The 18606-nt window shown below is 36.6% G+C and overlaps 1 protein-coding gene across 5 annotated transcripts in view; it reads left to right on the forward strand.

The window, feature by feature from the left end:
* Positions 1-309: 309 nt before the first annotated feature.
* Hmgn3 (high mobility group nucleosomal binding domain 3) overlaps positions 310-18606 on the forward strand; it is a 31028-nt gene continuing 12731 nt past the window's right edge. For 2 of the 5 annotated variants that reach the window (XM_015506602.2, XM_015506603.2), the window contains exon 1: positions 310-493. In XM_015506602.2, coding sequence (XP_015362088.1) covers positions 479-493 — 15 coding nt within the window. In that variant the 5' untranslated portion in view covers positions 310-478. The remainder of the gene's footprint in view (positions 494-18606) is intronic. The other 3 variants (XM_015506599.2, XM_015506600.2, XM_015506601.2) reach the window with 3 other exon arrangements.

The raw sequence follows: 18606 nt of genomic DNA on the forward strand, positions 1-18606 counted from the left end.
TATTTATATTGTCAAGTTAATGCGTCCATCCGTACATTTTTTTTTTCTTCTATGAAGATGCATACCGTTCTAATTGATACAATCCAAAGAAGCAGTAAAACAATAAAACTCCAGGATTGTGTGGCCCGAAGGCTACTAGTTGAACTGGGCATGCTCAGTCGCCAGGCAGATTTTTCAGTGAAGTGGAAACTACAACAGCGCGTACAGTGCGCGCGGAGGTGGGCGTGCCCTCGTGGAATTTAGAACGTTGCCTCAGCCAATGGGGCCTCGCGGCCGGCTGGGGGAATCTCTCATTGGAGGAACGGGAAGCGAGAGAGTGGAGGGCCTCGGGAGGGAGCCGCTGAGGTGCAGGTCGGAGAGGCCGGGCTACGTTGTGCCCCGCGCGTGAACAGCTTCAGCGGCAGAGGCAGCATCCAACCGTGGTGCCAGGAGATCCAGCCCGTTGCTTTACTTTTTTTGCTGCACCAATATAGTCATTATGCCGAAGAGAAAGGTAAGTCTTACCTAAAAAGATTTTCATAGGCCTTCAGTTGCGCTTACAGCAAATCCTGTCTTTGCCAAGGACGCGCCGAATTCGCGCAGTAGTAACTCGGGAATTGGGGATCTCTTTACTGCTCCACACTTGTTTTCAGATGCCTGTTGCAGGCATTACTCTCTCTTTCCTTCTCTCCCTCCTTCTGTCCCCATCGATCTCTGAATGTTACTTTCTCTCCAGCGACGCGGCTTCCCCTCTTTATGAACTCATTCTCACTGGAATGGTTTGCACTTCCAAGTAAGCAGCAAAAGAGATTTCTATTTCCCCTTGTAGGAGGAGAGTTTTCCTCTTTACAAACTCCAGATTGTGATTAGTGTGAAAGAGAAATCAACGAGAGGAGGAAAAAAACTACGAGCATTAGGAAATCGAAAATAAATAAATAAAATCGGGCAGATGTTGAGATTGTCCCCGTATGGGCCGTGCCCACTGTGCCGCGGTGGCTCTGAGGCTAAGAGGGAAAGCCATGTTTAAAATAGCGCCCACCCCCTGCTCTCCTCAGCTGCAGACCCGTATGTACCAACTCTGGTGTCAATCAGGGCTGGGGACTGCGTAGGCGGGGCCCCGGCGGCCTGGATCTACTAGTAGTTCGCTGTGAGAGCCGCGGAGTTGGCAGCGTGAAAGATCTGAACGCGCCGCGGACGCCTGGCGTGGCTGGTCCAAGGTCAGGGGCCACCGGGTTGTCCCTGAACTCACACTGGTTCGTTCTAGCGCTCGTCGGTGCACAGAAGGAAGCGGGGTCATTTGAGACTTCCCCGGCTTCTTGTGGACTGTGTGCCCTCACGCACTGTGTTCTTTTCCGCTCAGGCCTCATACTCCAAGTACCACGCGTGGGGGCACATATTTCCTTCGGGGTCGGGATGCGACTTGACATTGTTCCAGCAAGGGAAAGGAAATCTTTCCCCCTTCCTGGGGAAGCTGGTGTGTGACCCAATGGTTACTAAGAAAATGCTTTGCACCTTCCAACCAAAGTGCCCCAGGGTTTCCAACAAATCAATAGTGTGACTATTAAACTTGAAGTAAAATTACAAATAATAAACTACCTTATTAATTAAAGACTGTGGACTGGGTGTGGGGGAGGGAAGGAGGGAGGGAGGGGGAAAGAGAGAGAGAGAGAGAGGGGAGAGAGAGAGAATGAACTATTTTAAAATACTGGACCTTTTAAAATTCAGAATCTTTTACATTCTTATTTGTTATCACCGAGAATTTGGAGTAAACATGTCTCCTACTCCTCTTTTTTTAAAAAAATAATAATTAAAACAGTTTTTAAAAAAATTCTTAAAGAGTTCCGTGTGAACATACTCTGTGCCTCATGCTTTTGACTTGCATTATCTCATTGAATCTCAGAACTCTTTGAGCAGGTATTAACCTCATTGAACCGTACTTAAGACATAAATTACCCAACCTCTCACCAACCCATAGGTAATAGCAAAGATCGAATCAAATGCTGTAAATCTCACAGTCCTTACACCCGACCATTATTTACTCTTAATTTAGTGATGGGTAGGACAAGAGGAATTTAGGAAATCTAAAGTGACTTCTAACTTAAGAAGATGGATGGTATTTTAAGAATATTAGTATTTAGGACTCATTATTTAAATTTAATTTTTATAAAAGTATTTATTTTTTAGTGCTACTGTACTAAAACGAGTATATTAAACTGATGTTACCATTTTCAGCATTTATCTGAGGGTTAATTATGGGTTTGGACTTTTAGTGGAACCCAGTGAAATAATCAAGAAATGAATTATAAAGTAAATTGGAGCCATCTTGTTCCCTGGGAATTATAACAAATGTTTAGATAAACAGCAGGTTAGATGTGCATCTTTATGTACAATAAACCCAAACTTTGGAACTTTACCTTGTTCAAGAACCAGAGCTGTTAAAACCATCACCCTGACTTTATGTCACTGCCCACCTCTCTCAAGGAGACAGAAGGGAGCAAAAGAAGAACAGTAGAACAACTGGCTTTGGAAGGCAAGAAAGAACTCCTATGAATGAGCTAACCAGCAATTCTATGTCTAGGGGCAAATCTGTATACAGGCACCTATATGTGGTTCTTTAGGACATCTGAAAGTTTTTTAGAGATGGAAAACTCTCCTTTATTAATGGGAAGCGTTTTTTATTTATAACTAGAGCTCAAAAACCTGGGTTGGTACCTGGGCTGAGGTAACCACAGATTAAACTTGGCTGTCAGGGCCATCCCATCTCTATCAGTCAAACCTTAGAGCTCTCCCATGGAATCCTGGAGTTCATGGAACTTACATTGGCAACCACTGTCAATAGGTAAAGCCTACCTCCATATAAGGGGAAAAAAAGAAGAAGGAGGAGAACTGGAGATGATCCGTGCATAGCTCTTGGAGATCTGTACAGTTGATAACTGCCAAAGCATTTACGTACTACTTCACAATATTTTCTTTGCCTGAACAACTGCCGATTCTACATTATAATCAGCTTCAAAAGTGCCCCCATGGCAATACATTTTTGCCATCTTAGTTCCTTATATCTCTTTACCTTGAAATCAAGAAATATTATTTAATGAACTTCTTTCTAAGCTGTCCTGCAGAACAAGAAGTGGTACTAGTAAAAGTCAATGAAAAGATCTGGAGTCCTAGTACTATTTTAATGTTGTTAAGGACATGCAGTTTGCTCTCTTGGAGCTTATGTTTAATTTAATGAAGGAATAAGACTAGCAGGCACAAAACTGTTCAACAACATTTAGTCCATGCATATGTTGCAGAATGTTTAGTAAGATTTCAAAGGCTCTACCATAGATAAGAAAACAAAACTGAATTTGGACTGGTCTTGAAAATGTGGATAGGACTCAAATACACAAAGACAAAATCAGAGTCCTTTCCTGTTATCAGGCATTCGAATGCCCCTTCTGATTGTATCTTTATATGACTAGGTCTCAGTTACACAACTTCTAGGCCATAATATCATCCGCATGTAATATAAAATGGTCTTATTAAATATAAGTTTTATGTGTATATTTGTGGATAATAGTCACAGCAACATTAATCCAAAAAAAATTATGACCACTGTGTTATTTTTTTAAGCAAGATAGCACTTAACAATGTGACCTGTGTCTGAGTTTGTAAGATTTAAGTTGAGTTTCCTGTTTTACTTAATGAGTGATGAATGAGTGAAAGAACAGGGGAAATATAACATTCATGGACTTCAGGGGACTGGCAATGGGACAGTGAGTAACTGAGTTCTAGGCTATTCTGATCAAACATCCACAAATGTCATGTCATTAAGTGATGATCTGATGTTCTAAAAAGAGGCATGAGCTAGCAAGGCCTAGAATCACAGTTCTGGCATGATTAGCAAGAGCAAACACATTTTCACATCCTTTTTATTTTTCTAGTTCCTCATCCCTACAACTTTTGTGTCTAGTATTCAACATTGTAAATTCTCTACTGAAGCAATTTATGAATTTGTCAGGCAAGCAGTGGTCTCTTTCCATTTAAGGGCTAAAGGAAGAAAAGTCTGTTGACACCTGACTTTGAAATTTTAAGTTGGATTTTTATCTTTTTTTTCCAAATGGAGAGGCCCATTAGCATTGCGGTTGGCATAGGGGATGCTTAATTAACAATGCTCAAGATTTCGGATAATCTTTCAATAGAATATCATTTGTTATAATAGCAAAGACAGAAACCATAAATGAAAATATATATATAAATATATATATACACACACACACACACACACACACACACATTTAGCTAGATAAAAATAAATAGTTCAATATAGAAAAAAACCCAAAGTTTTAAATTTTATGAAAAGATGGGAAAAGTATTCATACCGGATATCACTGAAAACGTTTTGCTATTTTAAGAAGGTAAGAGTCTTATGTGTCTTCATGGAAAAGATGGATATCCTTATTGGAAAAATAAACCCAAGTAGATGAAAATGTTTAGTTTTACTAGAAGTCAAAATATGTACATTATTAATAATGATGAGATTTTTTAAAAAAAATCTGGTTAAAAAAGATTGAAAGTATCACAGTCCAGTGCACTCTCAAGGAATGTGGATGAGAGTTAAATTTCCTTTAAATAAATAAATAAATAAATTAAGAACTTATTGAAGATGACCTGCTTACTATAAAGTCCATTCATCCATTGAAAATGTACAATTTGGTGATTTTTAGTAAATTAGAGAGTTGTTCAACCATTCCCTTTATCCGGTTCAATAGCTTTTCCATAACCTCAGAAAAGTTCCTCATATTGTTTGCATCCAATCTCTATTTCCATCTCAACCCCGCACAGTCACTGATATACTTTTTTTCTCTCTAGATTTGCCTTCTCTGGGAATTTTATATAAAAGGAATCACACACCATGTAGTCTTTTGTTTCTGATTTCTTTCACTCTGTATATTGGTTTTGATGTTCATATATGTGGTAGCAGGTATCGATGCTTCATTCTTTTTATTGTCTAATAATATCCCATCTATGGATGTACTACTTTTTGTTTATCTTTTTACAAGTTGATGGACATTGGATTGTTTCAACTTCCAGTTATTATAAATAATTCTGTGATGAATATTTGTGTTTAATTCCATGGATATATATTTTCATTGAAGATTCTGAAAAGTAGAACTGGTAGGTGATGTGAAAAATCTATGTTTAACATTTCAAGAAACTTCCAGACTGTTTTCCAAAGGGCATGAGGATTCCAATTTCTCCACCTCCTTGTTTATACCGGGTATAATCAGGTGTTTTTTGCTCATAGACATTCTAATAAATTCTATTTAATTTCCGTAATAACTAATGATAATGAGCACCTTTTCATATGTTAACTAGCATTATATGTATTTTTTAAATAAATGTCCGTTCACATAATTTTTGCTCACTTTTAATCTGGGTTGTTTATCTTATTAAAGAATTGTAAGTGTTCTTTATATATTTTATATATAAGTTCTTTATCATATGTATGATTTGTAGATTATTTTCTTTCAGTTTTGGCCTTTAATTTTTTTTATTGGTGCCTTTTGAGAACAAAAGTCTTAAACTTTTATGTAGTTCATTTAGTGTCATATGTAATAAATTTTTACTTCTATAAAAACAGAAGCTTTATAGATCTAAATGTTATATTTAGCTGTATTATACATTTTGGCTAATTTTACATATGAGATAAGGATGTAAATTCTGCTTTTTTTTTTCTTTTTCTTTTTTCTTTATTTTCACATGTAGATGCAAGTTATTTCAGCACCATTATTGAAAAGATCATCCTTTCTGCACTGAATTGCCTAGGCACTTTTGTCAAAACTTAGTGCATTGTAAATGTAAAGCTTTATTTCTGGGCTCTCAATTATGTTCCATTACTTTAATTCTGTCCTTACACAAAAACTTGTTTTCTATGATTTTGTAACAAGATTTTAAATCTGATAGTGCCAGCCCTCCACTTTTAAAAATTAGGTTCTTTGTGTTTCCATATAAAATTTAAAGTCAGTTTATAAATTTCTACACAAAAACTCATCATAATTTTGATAGAGATAGATTTGAATCTATAAATTAATTTGAGGAGAATTGCCTTCCTAGTGGCAGGTCTCCCAATCTGAATATGAATGGGCCTACCATCCATAAATTCTTTCTGAGTTCAGTTTAGTTAAATATTGATTTGAAACCTATATTTGAGTAAAGGCTCAAAAATGTCAGGGCTGTACATTTTATTCATTCAATCCACTCCATGTTAAACATACATTCATTGAGCATCACCTTTATGCAAGGTACACCACCTTGGTAAATTAAGTGAAAAAGTATTGTTTTTTTCAACCCTTTTAAGAGTGAATGAGTTAAAGTCCTTGTCATAAAGGATCTTTCAGTCTCACAGGGTAGGTAAAACAGACATACATATAAATATTTACAATTCATGGCAAAAAGTGATAATTAGCTATGAGGAAAGTTATGAGCTTTGAGCATCCAAAGGTTTGGCCAAACTGAATGTCCAGAGAAGAAATATTAACAAAGAATTGTTTAATTAAAGGGTTGAAGGTTGTGGCTTTTAACATTTTTTTAGCAGTGCCCAGAATCTATTTTGATGTTTTTATACAAGCATGGAATATATATTATTTTAATTAGGATCCCCATCCTTGTGGATGTACGTTATATTGAGATTAGACAAAGAGGATTGAAGGGAAAGGAGGAAGATAGGAATAGGAAAGACAGTGGAATGAATCTGACACAACTTTCCTATGATTTTTAAAGGTTGTTGTCTGGCACCATGTTTCTAAATCAGCACAAGTTATTTGATCAATTACCTATTTCTGAATGAATCTGTATTGTAATCCTCCTAATTTGACTTGACCATGAAGTCTTTATTGGTTCTGATCTTTCTTTTATTCCCCATAACACCTACCAGAGGTGCTGTATTCGTTGAGTGAGTAGATCAAAGAATTGTTTTCAAGGGGAGAAAGTAGTTAAGTAGAGGGTAGTTAAATATTTCATATGCTTTTTGGAAAAAAAAAAAAAGTTCAGTGTGGTTCTAGCAGTCACCATTTAGCAGCTATATGATTTGGGGCAGCTTACTTGGCCTTTCCTTAAACTCCTATGATCCTAATTCTCTAGGACTCAGTTTCTCAGGGTAATAATATGTTCTACCTCATTGAGTTGTTGTAGGAGCTAAATGAGATGGTGAATATAAAGTACTTAGCACCATGGCTGGCAAGGGTAAAACAGTCAATGAATACTCATTATTGTGATGATGATATTTTTAATTAGTAAGAGAACAACAATGAAATAATAAGCTTGTAATAAACCTCAAGCTTCGTTTTAGAGGAGGACACATGACACATACAGTGGATGGGGAACTAGTAGACCTCATCCTGGATGTCTAATTAACTGCAGTTATGGAAGTAGATATTCAAGGGCCAAATAACAAATGTAGTGCTTTTGAAAGAACATAAGCTTTAATCTTGTGCATTTTTACTTGGTTGATTTTTCTCACAGAAAAAAAAAATGTTTAAAAATATCTCCATATAACATTAAGATTCCCTTGGCAAATCAGTTAAGTAATCCTCTTTTCCTATATTTTCCCCCTAAAACGCTGCTTTTGTTTACACCAAAGTTAAATATATTCCACTTTTCTTCAGGGTACAATTTGGAAATGGTGACTGAAATAAATACCATTTAAGCTGTCTGCTTTCACAGTACCTAGTATGTTGAAATATGATGTTAGTCTCCTGAGTAATTTAAAAATCAGAGTTGAAGATAAACCAAATCAAAATGTTGAATTTCTTTTTCACTGACTGCTTATTTATTGTACATTTCACTGTCTTATTGAAGAATTCAGTCATATCACCTACTGGTTGTTGATCGGGATAGGTATTGAGTCCAGTAGTCTTATATCTTGTGGGCATGTCCAAAAACAGAGCCAGTTAGATGTGCCCAAGGCAAATGCATGTTCAGTCACACAAAACAAACAGTAAGCATTTTCAGAAGTAGGGAAACAGAGATTGATTTTAAATTTCAAAGTTGGTTTCAAATTTTAATATGTTAAAAGGAATTTGTATCAGTAATCAACAGAAATGTATTTATTATTTTAAAATTTAAAATAGCTACCATCATTGAATGTCTGTTTTAGCAGTTCTGAGCTATGTGCTTTATATTCATTAAGCACCTTGGTTCAATGACATTTTGTGAAATTATTAGAAATAAGCTTGTACAGGAAGTATTATAGTATAATTTTGCAATGTTCTCACAACAGTTCTGTGAGGCTGTCCTCATCTCACAGAGAAGCCTTATTTATTATGACTATCTAGTATTCGGGGGACTTTCTATGAGTCAGGCACTGTTTTTCACACTGTATTAGTAAACAGTCCCCCAACCACTCAGTAAGATATGGACTCTCTGTTCTTAGCTCCATTTTACAAATGAGGAAGTTGAGACACCTAGACACTAACATATTTCCCCAAGGCCCTATAGAGCTGGAATTTCACTTCTAGAAGTCTGGTTTGGAGCCCTTGGTCTTTTTTAAGGAAAAAATAAATAAAATTGATTCTTTTTAGTTATACTTGACAGACGAATCCATTTTGTTATAATTATACAAGCATAGGATATATCTTATTATATTTAGAGTCCCATTCTTATGGATGTACATGGTGACGGGATTCACTATGTTGTTTTCATGTATGTACATGGGAAAATTATGTCAGACAGATCCTTTGATCTTAACCAGTGAGCCCTTCAGCCCTTCTCACACACAGGAGAGAATACTGGGATTTAGTGAGATTAGGAAGTTTCCTTGGGCCACACAGTTTGGGAGTAAAGCAAAGCAGCATTCTGATTCAAGCCTATTTTACTCAAGAATTTGCTTTTAATCATAATACCATAATACTTCCCATATATGTTTATTTATAATAGCTTCATATATTTTTATTTAAACTAAGATTCTTAAAGAATGAAAGAAGGAAGAATCAAGAGTGATATAAATATTGCATCATTTGTTTAAAAATGTTACCCTTTACTAAGACATAGGCTGATGCCATTCCTTCCAGGCCCCAGTTATAGGACGTTACCCAACAAGTCATCAACATCTGTAGCCTTATCTGAATGTTGGCCTCAGTCTAGGCCTGTGCTTGGTAGGAAGGCACATTAAGTCTCCCAGCATTTCAGTAACTAATGGTCTCTGGGATTATATACAAGATAATGTACACACACACACACACACACACACATATTTCTTCACTCAGCTACTGATTTTTTTGAATATTAAAAATCTAAAACTCTTTATGTTTTCTTTACATTTCATCCTGAACTGGTGGCTTTATTCTTTCCAATAAACCATGTCTTACTTGTTTGTTGTATATAATAATAAGGGTATTTACTCTATAACCAGAAACATGTAAATGCACTTGCATATTATACATTCTAGTCAGAGATTGTAATGAACGTATTCAGCCATTACTTACTTAGGTATTGGATTTTAAAAATGAGCAAGTGCTTTTGTTTTCAGAACTCAGCAAATAAGAATCAAAGCTTAATAGCTATGAAAGTCTGTTATACATAGAATTACATAAATTTTTATTCCAGTGTTCTGGATTGCCAATTGATTAATTATAGACATAATTTTTTAAAGTGTATATTTTAAAGTATATATTATGTGCTCCTTGGACAAGGGTACAGATTAAGGTGTTTCCCAAAGTGGAAATTCTTGCTATTTAGCATCCCAAATCTGAGGCCAGTTTTGAAATTGGTAGTGCCAACACAAGTCACTTTGAGTGGTGTACTATTAAAGGTATGAACTTTGAGGCAGCCTGCCTTAGTCTGAATCATCCTCTTCTACTCACCAGCAATGTTATCGAGTCATCTTCATAGGATTATAGTAAGAATTAAATCACTTGATCATTGCCTTACATCTAAGTCCAATATTTATATATGTTTAATACTGTTATTCTTCGGCACTCCTTCCCTGGACATTTCCCAAGATCCCACTGTCTGACATTCCCACAATACACTGTACACTTCTGTTGTGTTGTAAATACAAGCATGTAAGCAGTTACAATGAATGAGTGAGATCTTCAGGTCCCTCCTTTCAAGTTTTACTGGTGAAGAAACTCAGGCCCACTGAAGTCAATTGTGAGCCAGACTGGAATTCAGTTTTCTGATCCAGCTGGGTGCTTTCTCCATGATCTCACCCATAAAAAAAGTAACACATGGAAAAGATACCTTAGGTGAAGGAGTCACCTCAGACTAAAGAGATGTAGATTATTTTAAAATTTTTCTTTCATACTACAGGTATTCCTCCACTATTGAATTATGTTTATTTACACTAATAAAATTGTATTAAACATACTTGAACATGACTTTATTTTTAGTTACCTTTTATATTTGATTATAAGTGAAATATTTTCCAAGTATTCCTCATTACAGTTCATCCAAAGCTTGCTCAGTTATTTTTATCTTGAGTAACAAAATATTTATGGAAGATATAGTAGCTTTCAGTGACCTTGTTATTAATGCAGTATAGTTTAATAGAAGTTACCTGTGAAATTGATTAGCCAAACCAGGGAGGAAATAGCAAAGGAAATTTTATACAGGTTTGATCATTAATACGGTGGTTAAAGTGACCTCTCAATTCCAACTATTGGTTATTTAAAGATTATTTTAAAAAGCAATGCTCATCAAGGGATTCCAAACATAGAGCTGCAGGATGAATGAAAACCAATCATACCAACGTTTAACATATGATCCTTGTGGCTTTGAGTAAAATTTCTAGTGTTTCATATGTCATAGGATATTTTAATTTAAGGGAACCTGTTATTTGAAAAAACCTCATGAGATTTTCATGGGTAATACCCCACTTGTGGGGAAATAACCTTGGATTAATCAATTAGTTTGTGTTAATATTAAATGAAGAGTGACAGAGTTAGGGATAGGCATATTTTCAGTCTATTTCATGGTGGATTATTTTAATTTTTTGGCCCCAGAATGGTTAGCTTCTGCTAATAAGCTTACTAGTGGGCTGCCTTTTTTTCTTTTCCTTCTTTTAAACTCCCACCTCTGATTTATAACAGAATATGCAAATTAATTTTTAAAAGAACTTTTAAAAAATAGAATAAAGATTTTTAAATATTGGTCAGCAACTTGGAGAAAAATCATCTCAATGTAATACATGTTCAAGGTTAAAGGAAGTGATCATTGTTTTGTTTGTACTGTTCCATCCCAGCTTTAACACATTGGTATGTATAACCCAGTGTTGAAACTAAATTTATTCTATGACTGCTGATATGTGGTTACTTGAGTTTCATGAGTTCTCTTGGCTTTCGCCTTGAAGTTATAAGCAATAGCCCCAGTCAACGAAACTCTTAGAAGTAGAACTCTAAGAGCCTACACTTAACTATAAAGACTTATTGGCACTTTAATATGAGAAAGGTCCAGCACTCCCACAGAGAATCCTGAGCCCTCCTCTTCTCACAAGTGTCTGAGGACCATGGGCACACTAGCCTTATTCTCCCCAGCTTCCTGCTGTACCCTCAGGATCTCTCTCTGCAGTGGCAGATCCTCAGGCTGATGCCATCTAGGACAGTTCCCAAGCAACTGGTGTTTCATCTTCTCTGAAACCTTCCTGGGTTTGGAGGGAGAAAATGGGGCTCTGTGGGGGGGTCACCTCTGTTACTGCAAGAGAAACCCAACACTTGCTGTGCATTCCTAATGAATGGCCTGTAGAATAAAAATTCCAAGTTTCTCTTCTGGACTGCTGGAGAGGCATAAGGAAATTATAGTTGTGTTCCCTTCAGGACACTTGAGCATCTTAAAGATGCACGACGCAGCACCTTTGTGTAAATTGGGAATGCAGACAGCATAATTGATCAGCTGCTGAAATCATCTGCATACTTTCTGCTAGCTCCTCCCATGCTGGCTAGAAAGAGAAGTTTTGTGTCCAGTTTCTTCATATCACACAAGCGAAGCAATTATGTGTCTTAAACAAGAAAGAAGGCAGTGTATGAACCACATTCATAAGACATTATTGAGATATATAGAAGATGCTGAGTGATTTGTAATTTGTGTCAGGGAATAGACATGGCACTATTAAGCTGGACTTAAAATATGAAAAAAGTTTGTTGCTAGTCTGTTTTTGTTCTCTCAGTATGGATAATATTTTTATTTGGAAAAAAATTTAAAGCAGAAAAATCCAGGAAATGATATAACATACCTATTAACCAGCTGCCAAGATTTCACAGATTTGAATCTTTTTATTATATTTGCTTTGTGTCTTTTAAAAAAATAAATTGTTACAAAGTTTCCTTCGAAACACCTCCCTGGTCCCTTTTCCTTGTGTCCCTCCTTATAGGTAACTGTTATAATAAAATTGGTGTATATTCTTCCTTTCCATGTTTTATACTTTTTATGATGTTTACATATGTACATCCATAATATTAACATGTACATGTTTTATAATTTTCAAAGTGGAATCATGTATCTGTATTGCTCTGTGAACCTCCCTCACTTGACATAATGAATGGGTATACTTTGTTTCAATACATAGTGATTACTGACATATTTGAACTTTTTTCTGATGACTTATTATATTTTCTATATATCACATTTTTCTTTTATTTTATTTTCTTCCGTTTTATTTGTAAAATTTTGCTTCATTCCACCCCTCCTGATTAGGAAGGTTAAATATCCTATTTCTTTTCTTCAATTTTTTAATGGTAATCTTTTAATTTTATTTTAACAAAGTCTAAATTATTCTATATCTGTCATCCTTGAGCAAAACTGGAACCGTGGCCTGCTTTCCTTTCTTAGCTGTTCACCCCACTCTCATCTCCTGTGGTTGTTACTGTTTAGAGCTCTGATGTCCATCCTGCATGGCAGCCACCAGCTGCATGAGGTTATTAAGTACTTACAAAGAATGAGGGCCTGAAGTTTCAATTTTATTTAATTTTAATCAACTTAAGTTTAAAAATTGTATAAGATTCCATTATTGGAAATTTTTAAATATATTTGAAACAATCTGGTTGAAACAACTATAAATTTTTATGAATTCTAAGTACAGATATTCCCAATGAAAATCTAGTAAATCTAGTATTTGTATGGAGATCTGTTGTAAATGTAAAATACATACCATATTTTAAAGATTTAGTTTAAAACATTTGAAGTATCTAATAATTTGTATGTGCTAGGCACCGTGGCACATCGCCTATAATCCCAGCGGCTTGGGAGGCCAAGGCAACAGGATCACAAGTTCAAAGCCACCCTCAGCAAAAATGAGGCACTAAGCAACTCAGTGAGACCCTATCTTTAAATAAAATACAAAATAGGGATGAGGATGTGGCTCAGTGGTCAAATGACCCTGAGTTCAATCCCCGATATCCACCCCTAAGATAATAATAATTTGTATGTTATTACATGGTGAAAGGATAAAACATTAGATATATACCAGCTGAATAAATTATTGCAATTCATTTTACCCATTTCTTTTTGCTTTTTTAATATGGCTGTTTGAAAATTTAAAATTACATGATATTTCTAGAAAAAGACAGCACTGGTCTAAGATTTCAATTAAAACTTCTTTTAAACACACAAACAAGAGGTAGTACTGTCTATGGGTAATAGTTGATTAGATTCACAATATATTTTTACCTGTATATGTGTGTGTTACTGGGGATTAATTCCAGGGTTTTGCACTTGCTAGGCAAAGTAGTAGTGCTCCACCACTGAGCTACATTCCCAACCCTTTCTTATGTTTTGGACTTGAACTTTCCATCCCCTTGCCTCAGCCTCCTGGGTAGCTGGAACTACACATGTCCCAGCACACAGGCCATTTCTTTTCATATGCTTGCCTTTCATCTAGATTAATTTTTCTTATTGCTGAATTTCATCCTTTAGTGGTAGATCCTTCCTGAAAGAAAGACTTGGTGACCTCTCTCGGGTTTGTATTGTGAAATGGCTTTATTTTGCCATCGTTTGAATGATAGCTGGATGCAGAATTCTAGGTTAATAGTTTTCTTCAACTCCTTGAATATTACTCGGTATTTTCTTACATTAATTGTAGCTGGTGGAGATGTAATTCTTTATAAGTGACCCATCTTTTAACTCTGACAATTTTTAAATTTTTTCTTATTTTCCTTGATGTTCTATAGTTTTATGACAGTATGTGTTGTATTGTTTTGTTTCCCGTTTATTCCTTGATGTGTGCATAACTCCAGTTTGGGAAAATTCTCAGCCATGTGATTTTGCCTCCCTCCTTGTACCTCTGCTTTCTGTTTTTGAAATGTCGATTAGCTAGATGTGGAGCTTCTCAGTTAACTAGGTGTGCTCTAATCTCCTCCACACTGTTCATGTCTATGGCTCTTTGCATTCTGTGTTAATTCCTCAGTATTCTGTGACAGTTCACCGTTTCTTCTACTGTGCCTCTTCTCTAGTTTATCCTGCTTGAGTTTTTTATTTCAATGAGCTGTTTTTATTTTGATATTTTTTTAATTTCAAATTAACTAGTTTTTCTTTTATGATTATTTTGCTTCAGAACCTCTTATTTTTATAAAAGACATTTTAATATAAAATATATCATGTGCATACATAGTATCTACATATATTTGATTTAGATAAAAATAATACCATTTACCAATAACTTTGTTTATCCTAGTCAAATCACCCTCTCTACCCTTGCCCAAAGGTAATTTTAAGACAATTTTGTGTTTATCTTTTGTATTTTTGCTTTTTCTTATAGGTTTATCATGTACATTCACTTTTAAACTTTGTTTTAGAATCATGCAATTCTTTTCTATTTTTTCAACATTATATTTATAAGATTTATCCATATTGATATGCATACCCATAGACCATTTGTTTTTAGTGCTACATATTATTTATTCTGTTCCATAATGTATTTGGCTATCCTCCTGGTGGTGGATATCTGAGTTGCTTCTAGTTTTTAATAGATTTTAGCTTATTATATATCCTTGATATCCTTTTATTTTTATGCTCTTGTGTCCTTGGATTTTCTATACCATCCTTTGTATAATTGTTAGTTAGCTACATTCATATTATTCATTTTATTATTTTTAAGTCTTGAGATCTGCTTGAACAAGCACCCCCACACTTATTTTCTCTTTGAGAAATGAGAGAAATGACAGAAAACAAAGCCTCTGGCACACACAAAGTGAGAGAACACACAGGAATATCCCTATCTAAGCAGCTGCCTAGAAAAACACAAGAAACAACAAAAAAATTAAATCACTTTTGGAGAGAATGGGTATGAGGATCTTGCCTAAGGTAGTCTTAGTACTGGGTGTGGGGAAAAATGACTCTCCAGTTAAGCCCTCATATGTGGCCACATTCCACACCACCTATGTGTCCTTGAAAACTAAGCCTGTGTTCTAAGAATTGACCCTGTAGAAAAATTGACCCTGATGCATCTTAAATACCACATCACCTATCAGGTATGCCCTGTCTCTTTGGCTTAGAAATACAGTGTTCCCACTGAGTGGAAGACACTGGGTCTACTATGCCAGTACTCCCTAGACCCCTTAGAATCTTTTAGGACCTGGAACACATTTGTAAGCCTCCATCTGGAATTCACACAAACCCCTCTAGGACACAGCAGCCCACTCTGCTTTAATGCCCATCAGATTCCTGATGAACATTCCACCAACCCCTCACAGACAGCACCTTGTCATGATGGGCAAAGGTGTGACTTATGCAGTTGAGGGGGAGAAATAAATAATGTCCATGCACTTCTACCCTTTTCAATGCTTTATTCACTCAAATCACTCAATACAATTTTACTCTATAGGTTCTTAATCAAGAAAATGACAATCCTTAATGCTAGGCACTACAATAGACAGCAAATAATTCTAGGTTAATTCTAAGTACTGCAAACACACTTAATCATGACAGATATTCCTTCTGCGTGCTAAGCTGGAGTACCAGATCTAAAATCTCAAGCCTTAGGCTTTAAGTCCAGCAGACATACTCTTACTCAGACCACAGTGATCAGGTCAGGAACTGATGGAGGCTTCTCCTGATGTGGAGCTGACAGCTGGCTGAGGAGAATTCACTGTTCTCACCAGGGTCAAAATGTGGCTGTAGAGTTTGAGAGCAGTGAGAACAATACAGAGGATCAGGCAAATGATGAGAAGATTTGGGATGTCAGTCCAGGTCCTCATCAGGCTCTCCGGCATGTGGGCATCAGTGTTGTCTGGCTGAATGTCTGTTCATTTACTCCATCATTTATACTGAATTTTGGGGCTTCTGACCGCTCTTTCAATCCCTATCAGCTGGTACCGGGATTCTCAGTGATGTCATTCGTCCTGAGGTTAAGGCATCTGGGCTGGTGGTTCTCACCCTGATTTTCTCCGCCTCTTGCCTTTATCAGGGCAAGGGCAACATGACAGAGACTTCATTCTGAGTTTTGTCTGGGTTGTGAAAAGTGATTTGCTATGTCAGGCTATGCCTGATGACTATATTAGAGGGTTCTGTAGGTGTGCCTAGTGAGACTGCAGGTTCAAACTGGAGTTTTAAAATGGAGTTGCTTAGGCTAAGGCCTAGGGCCATCTATACACACCTGATACATACTTACCTGATAATGACCAGTACCTATACCATTTAAACTTACCCTGTAGAGAGTGATGCTTCCTCAGCTCCATTCACATAGTGAAGTTTCCGGCTTATAGCCAACCAGAGTTACCAGCCCTTTGGTGATTGCTCTGGATCAGCCATGTTCACTTAAAATAATCCCTTCATGCCAAAGTTCAGGCCCTCTTTGCTGAATTCTGTCCTAATCCAGTCACCAGATGCTCGGTGGTCCACCTGCCTGCTGACTTGTCCTAAGGTCAATTCTTGATAGAATATTCTAGACTCCCCAGAACCCCCAGGGAGTGCCCTCCATCTGGTTGCCCTATGTATCCCCCACCTCCATGCTGGCCCAACTCTGCACCTGGCCCAGCCGAGGGAGTCTCAGACACCTGAGTAGACATTTTTGTTTGTCCATGGTTCTCACCCTATTGACTGTTCTTGGTTCAAACTGGATTAGTGTAAGCCTGCTGTGTCCTGGTAAATTGGGCAAAACCCCTTTGCCTTGGTATTCCCTGCAGCCCATTTAACTCACCTCATTCTTCACATAGCCCATTAGAAGGTTGAGGTATATCAGAGATCCCCTGCATGCACTTCCTTTCCCACTTTCTTTGTCATTCCTTACAACTGATGGGGACAAAATGCACTGGGCTTTTGTTTCAATCTCTTCATACCATGGCCTCCTCCTTTCTCTACCCACATGACTAAGTGTAAAAAATGGTAGAGGGGGATAATTATAAATTTATGAAATCAACATCCTATAGTAGGGGGTCTTTCCAAAATAGTATACCTGTGAGGTAACAGAAAACAGATGACCAATTTACATGGAATCTGGACTTAAGGAAATGTGATCAATATCTGAATATCTATTGAATATAATTTCATATGTTATAATTCAGAAGACAACTTAAGATCTTGTGTCTTTTCTGTTTCATAGCATCTGTGTAACAATTCAGTTTAAGAAATGCTTTCTCTAATCTCTCATTTGATCATGAGCATGACCTTTTGAGTTAGATGTCATTATCATCTGTCATTCATGGGTGAAGAGAATGAGCCTCTGTGATCAAGTCATCACCCCTAATCTTATACCTCCTAGGTAGAGAGACAAATTTCAAGCCAAGTGTCTTGATACTGATCTCAGTGTAAAGATATGTTATTCTTAATTGTAATTTTTTATATTCTTATTCATAGAAAGCTCTTTTGGAGAGATTTTCATCTAGAGTTGTAACACATCACTTCTAGAGTCTTAACGTTCATTCATCCAAAGGCATTAACATTTTCAGTATACCTGCTTTTTTGATGCAGTTTTTCCTACTTTCTTCTTTTTAAGTAATTTTCATCCAGTAAAAACATTATTGGATCAGTGTTTAGAGACTGATCTCTTGATCATATTGCTTGCCTCTAATATACTGCCTTGAAAATTTTAAAAATAATGTCATTAGCATATTTTTCCCTGATAATAGCTATGTGCTGCTTCCTTAACTTCCTAACTATTACAGGTAGAGGGTACCCCAGACTGAAATCTACTGAGTGACCTTATAGGTATGAATGAGAGCGGCATTCCCAGACAGTCAGAAGGTCTGGTGTGGGCCCAGAAGCATTGAGTTTGTAACCATGGAAGTGAGCAAAGCTAAATGGCCCATGTAGGAATCATGTTCATATGCTCAGACTTGCTCAGGTTTCATGGTCTATCACTCAACTGACCAGTGCAATTCAAGGTCTGTGATGCAAACTTTCCTGTGTGAGAGTGGGGAGCAGAAAAGAGGAAGTTGTTTCCCCTCAGAACACAAGAGGCTCCCTGGCAGAGGGGAAAACAATTGTTCCACTTGGAAAACAGGAGGTATCTTCATAGACATGAAAGGCTCTGAAAAGTTGTAGGTAACAGCTCCAGGGAGAAGAGAACGCTCCCTGTATACTTTGCCTTGGAAGTTTCTGCTCTAAGATTTGTTTATTTACTTGGGACCATGTCTTGCTTACTAAATTTATGTAAGCTTTTAAATTTAGCATTATTTTATATACTTTCTGTATATTCAGATAGCCTATTTTAATCCCATT

This window comes from Marmota marmota, unplaced genomic scaffold (genome assembly GCF_001458135.2).
Source record: "Marmota marmota marmota unplaced genomic scaffold, marMar, whole genome shotgun sequence".
In the NCBI taxonomy this organism is placed as follows: Eukaryota; Metazoa; Chordata; class Mammalia; order Rodentia; family Sciuridae; genus Marmota; species Marmota marmota.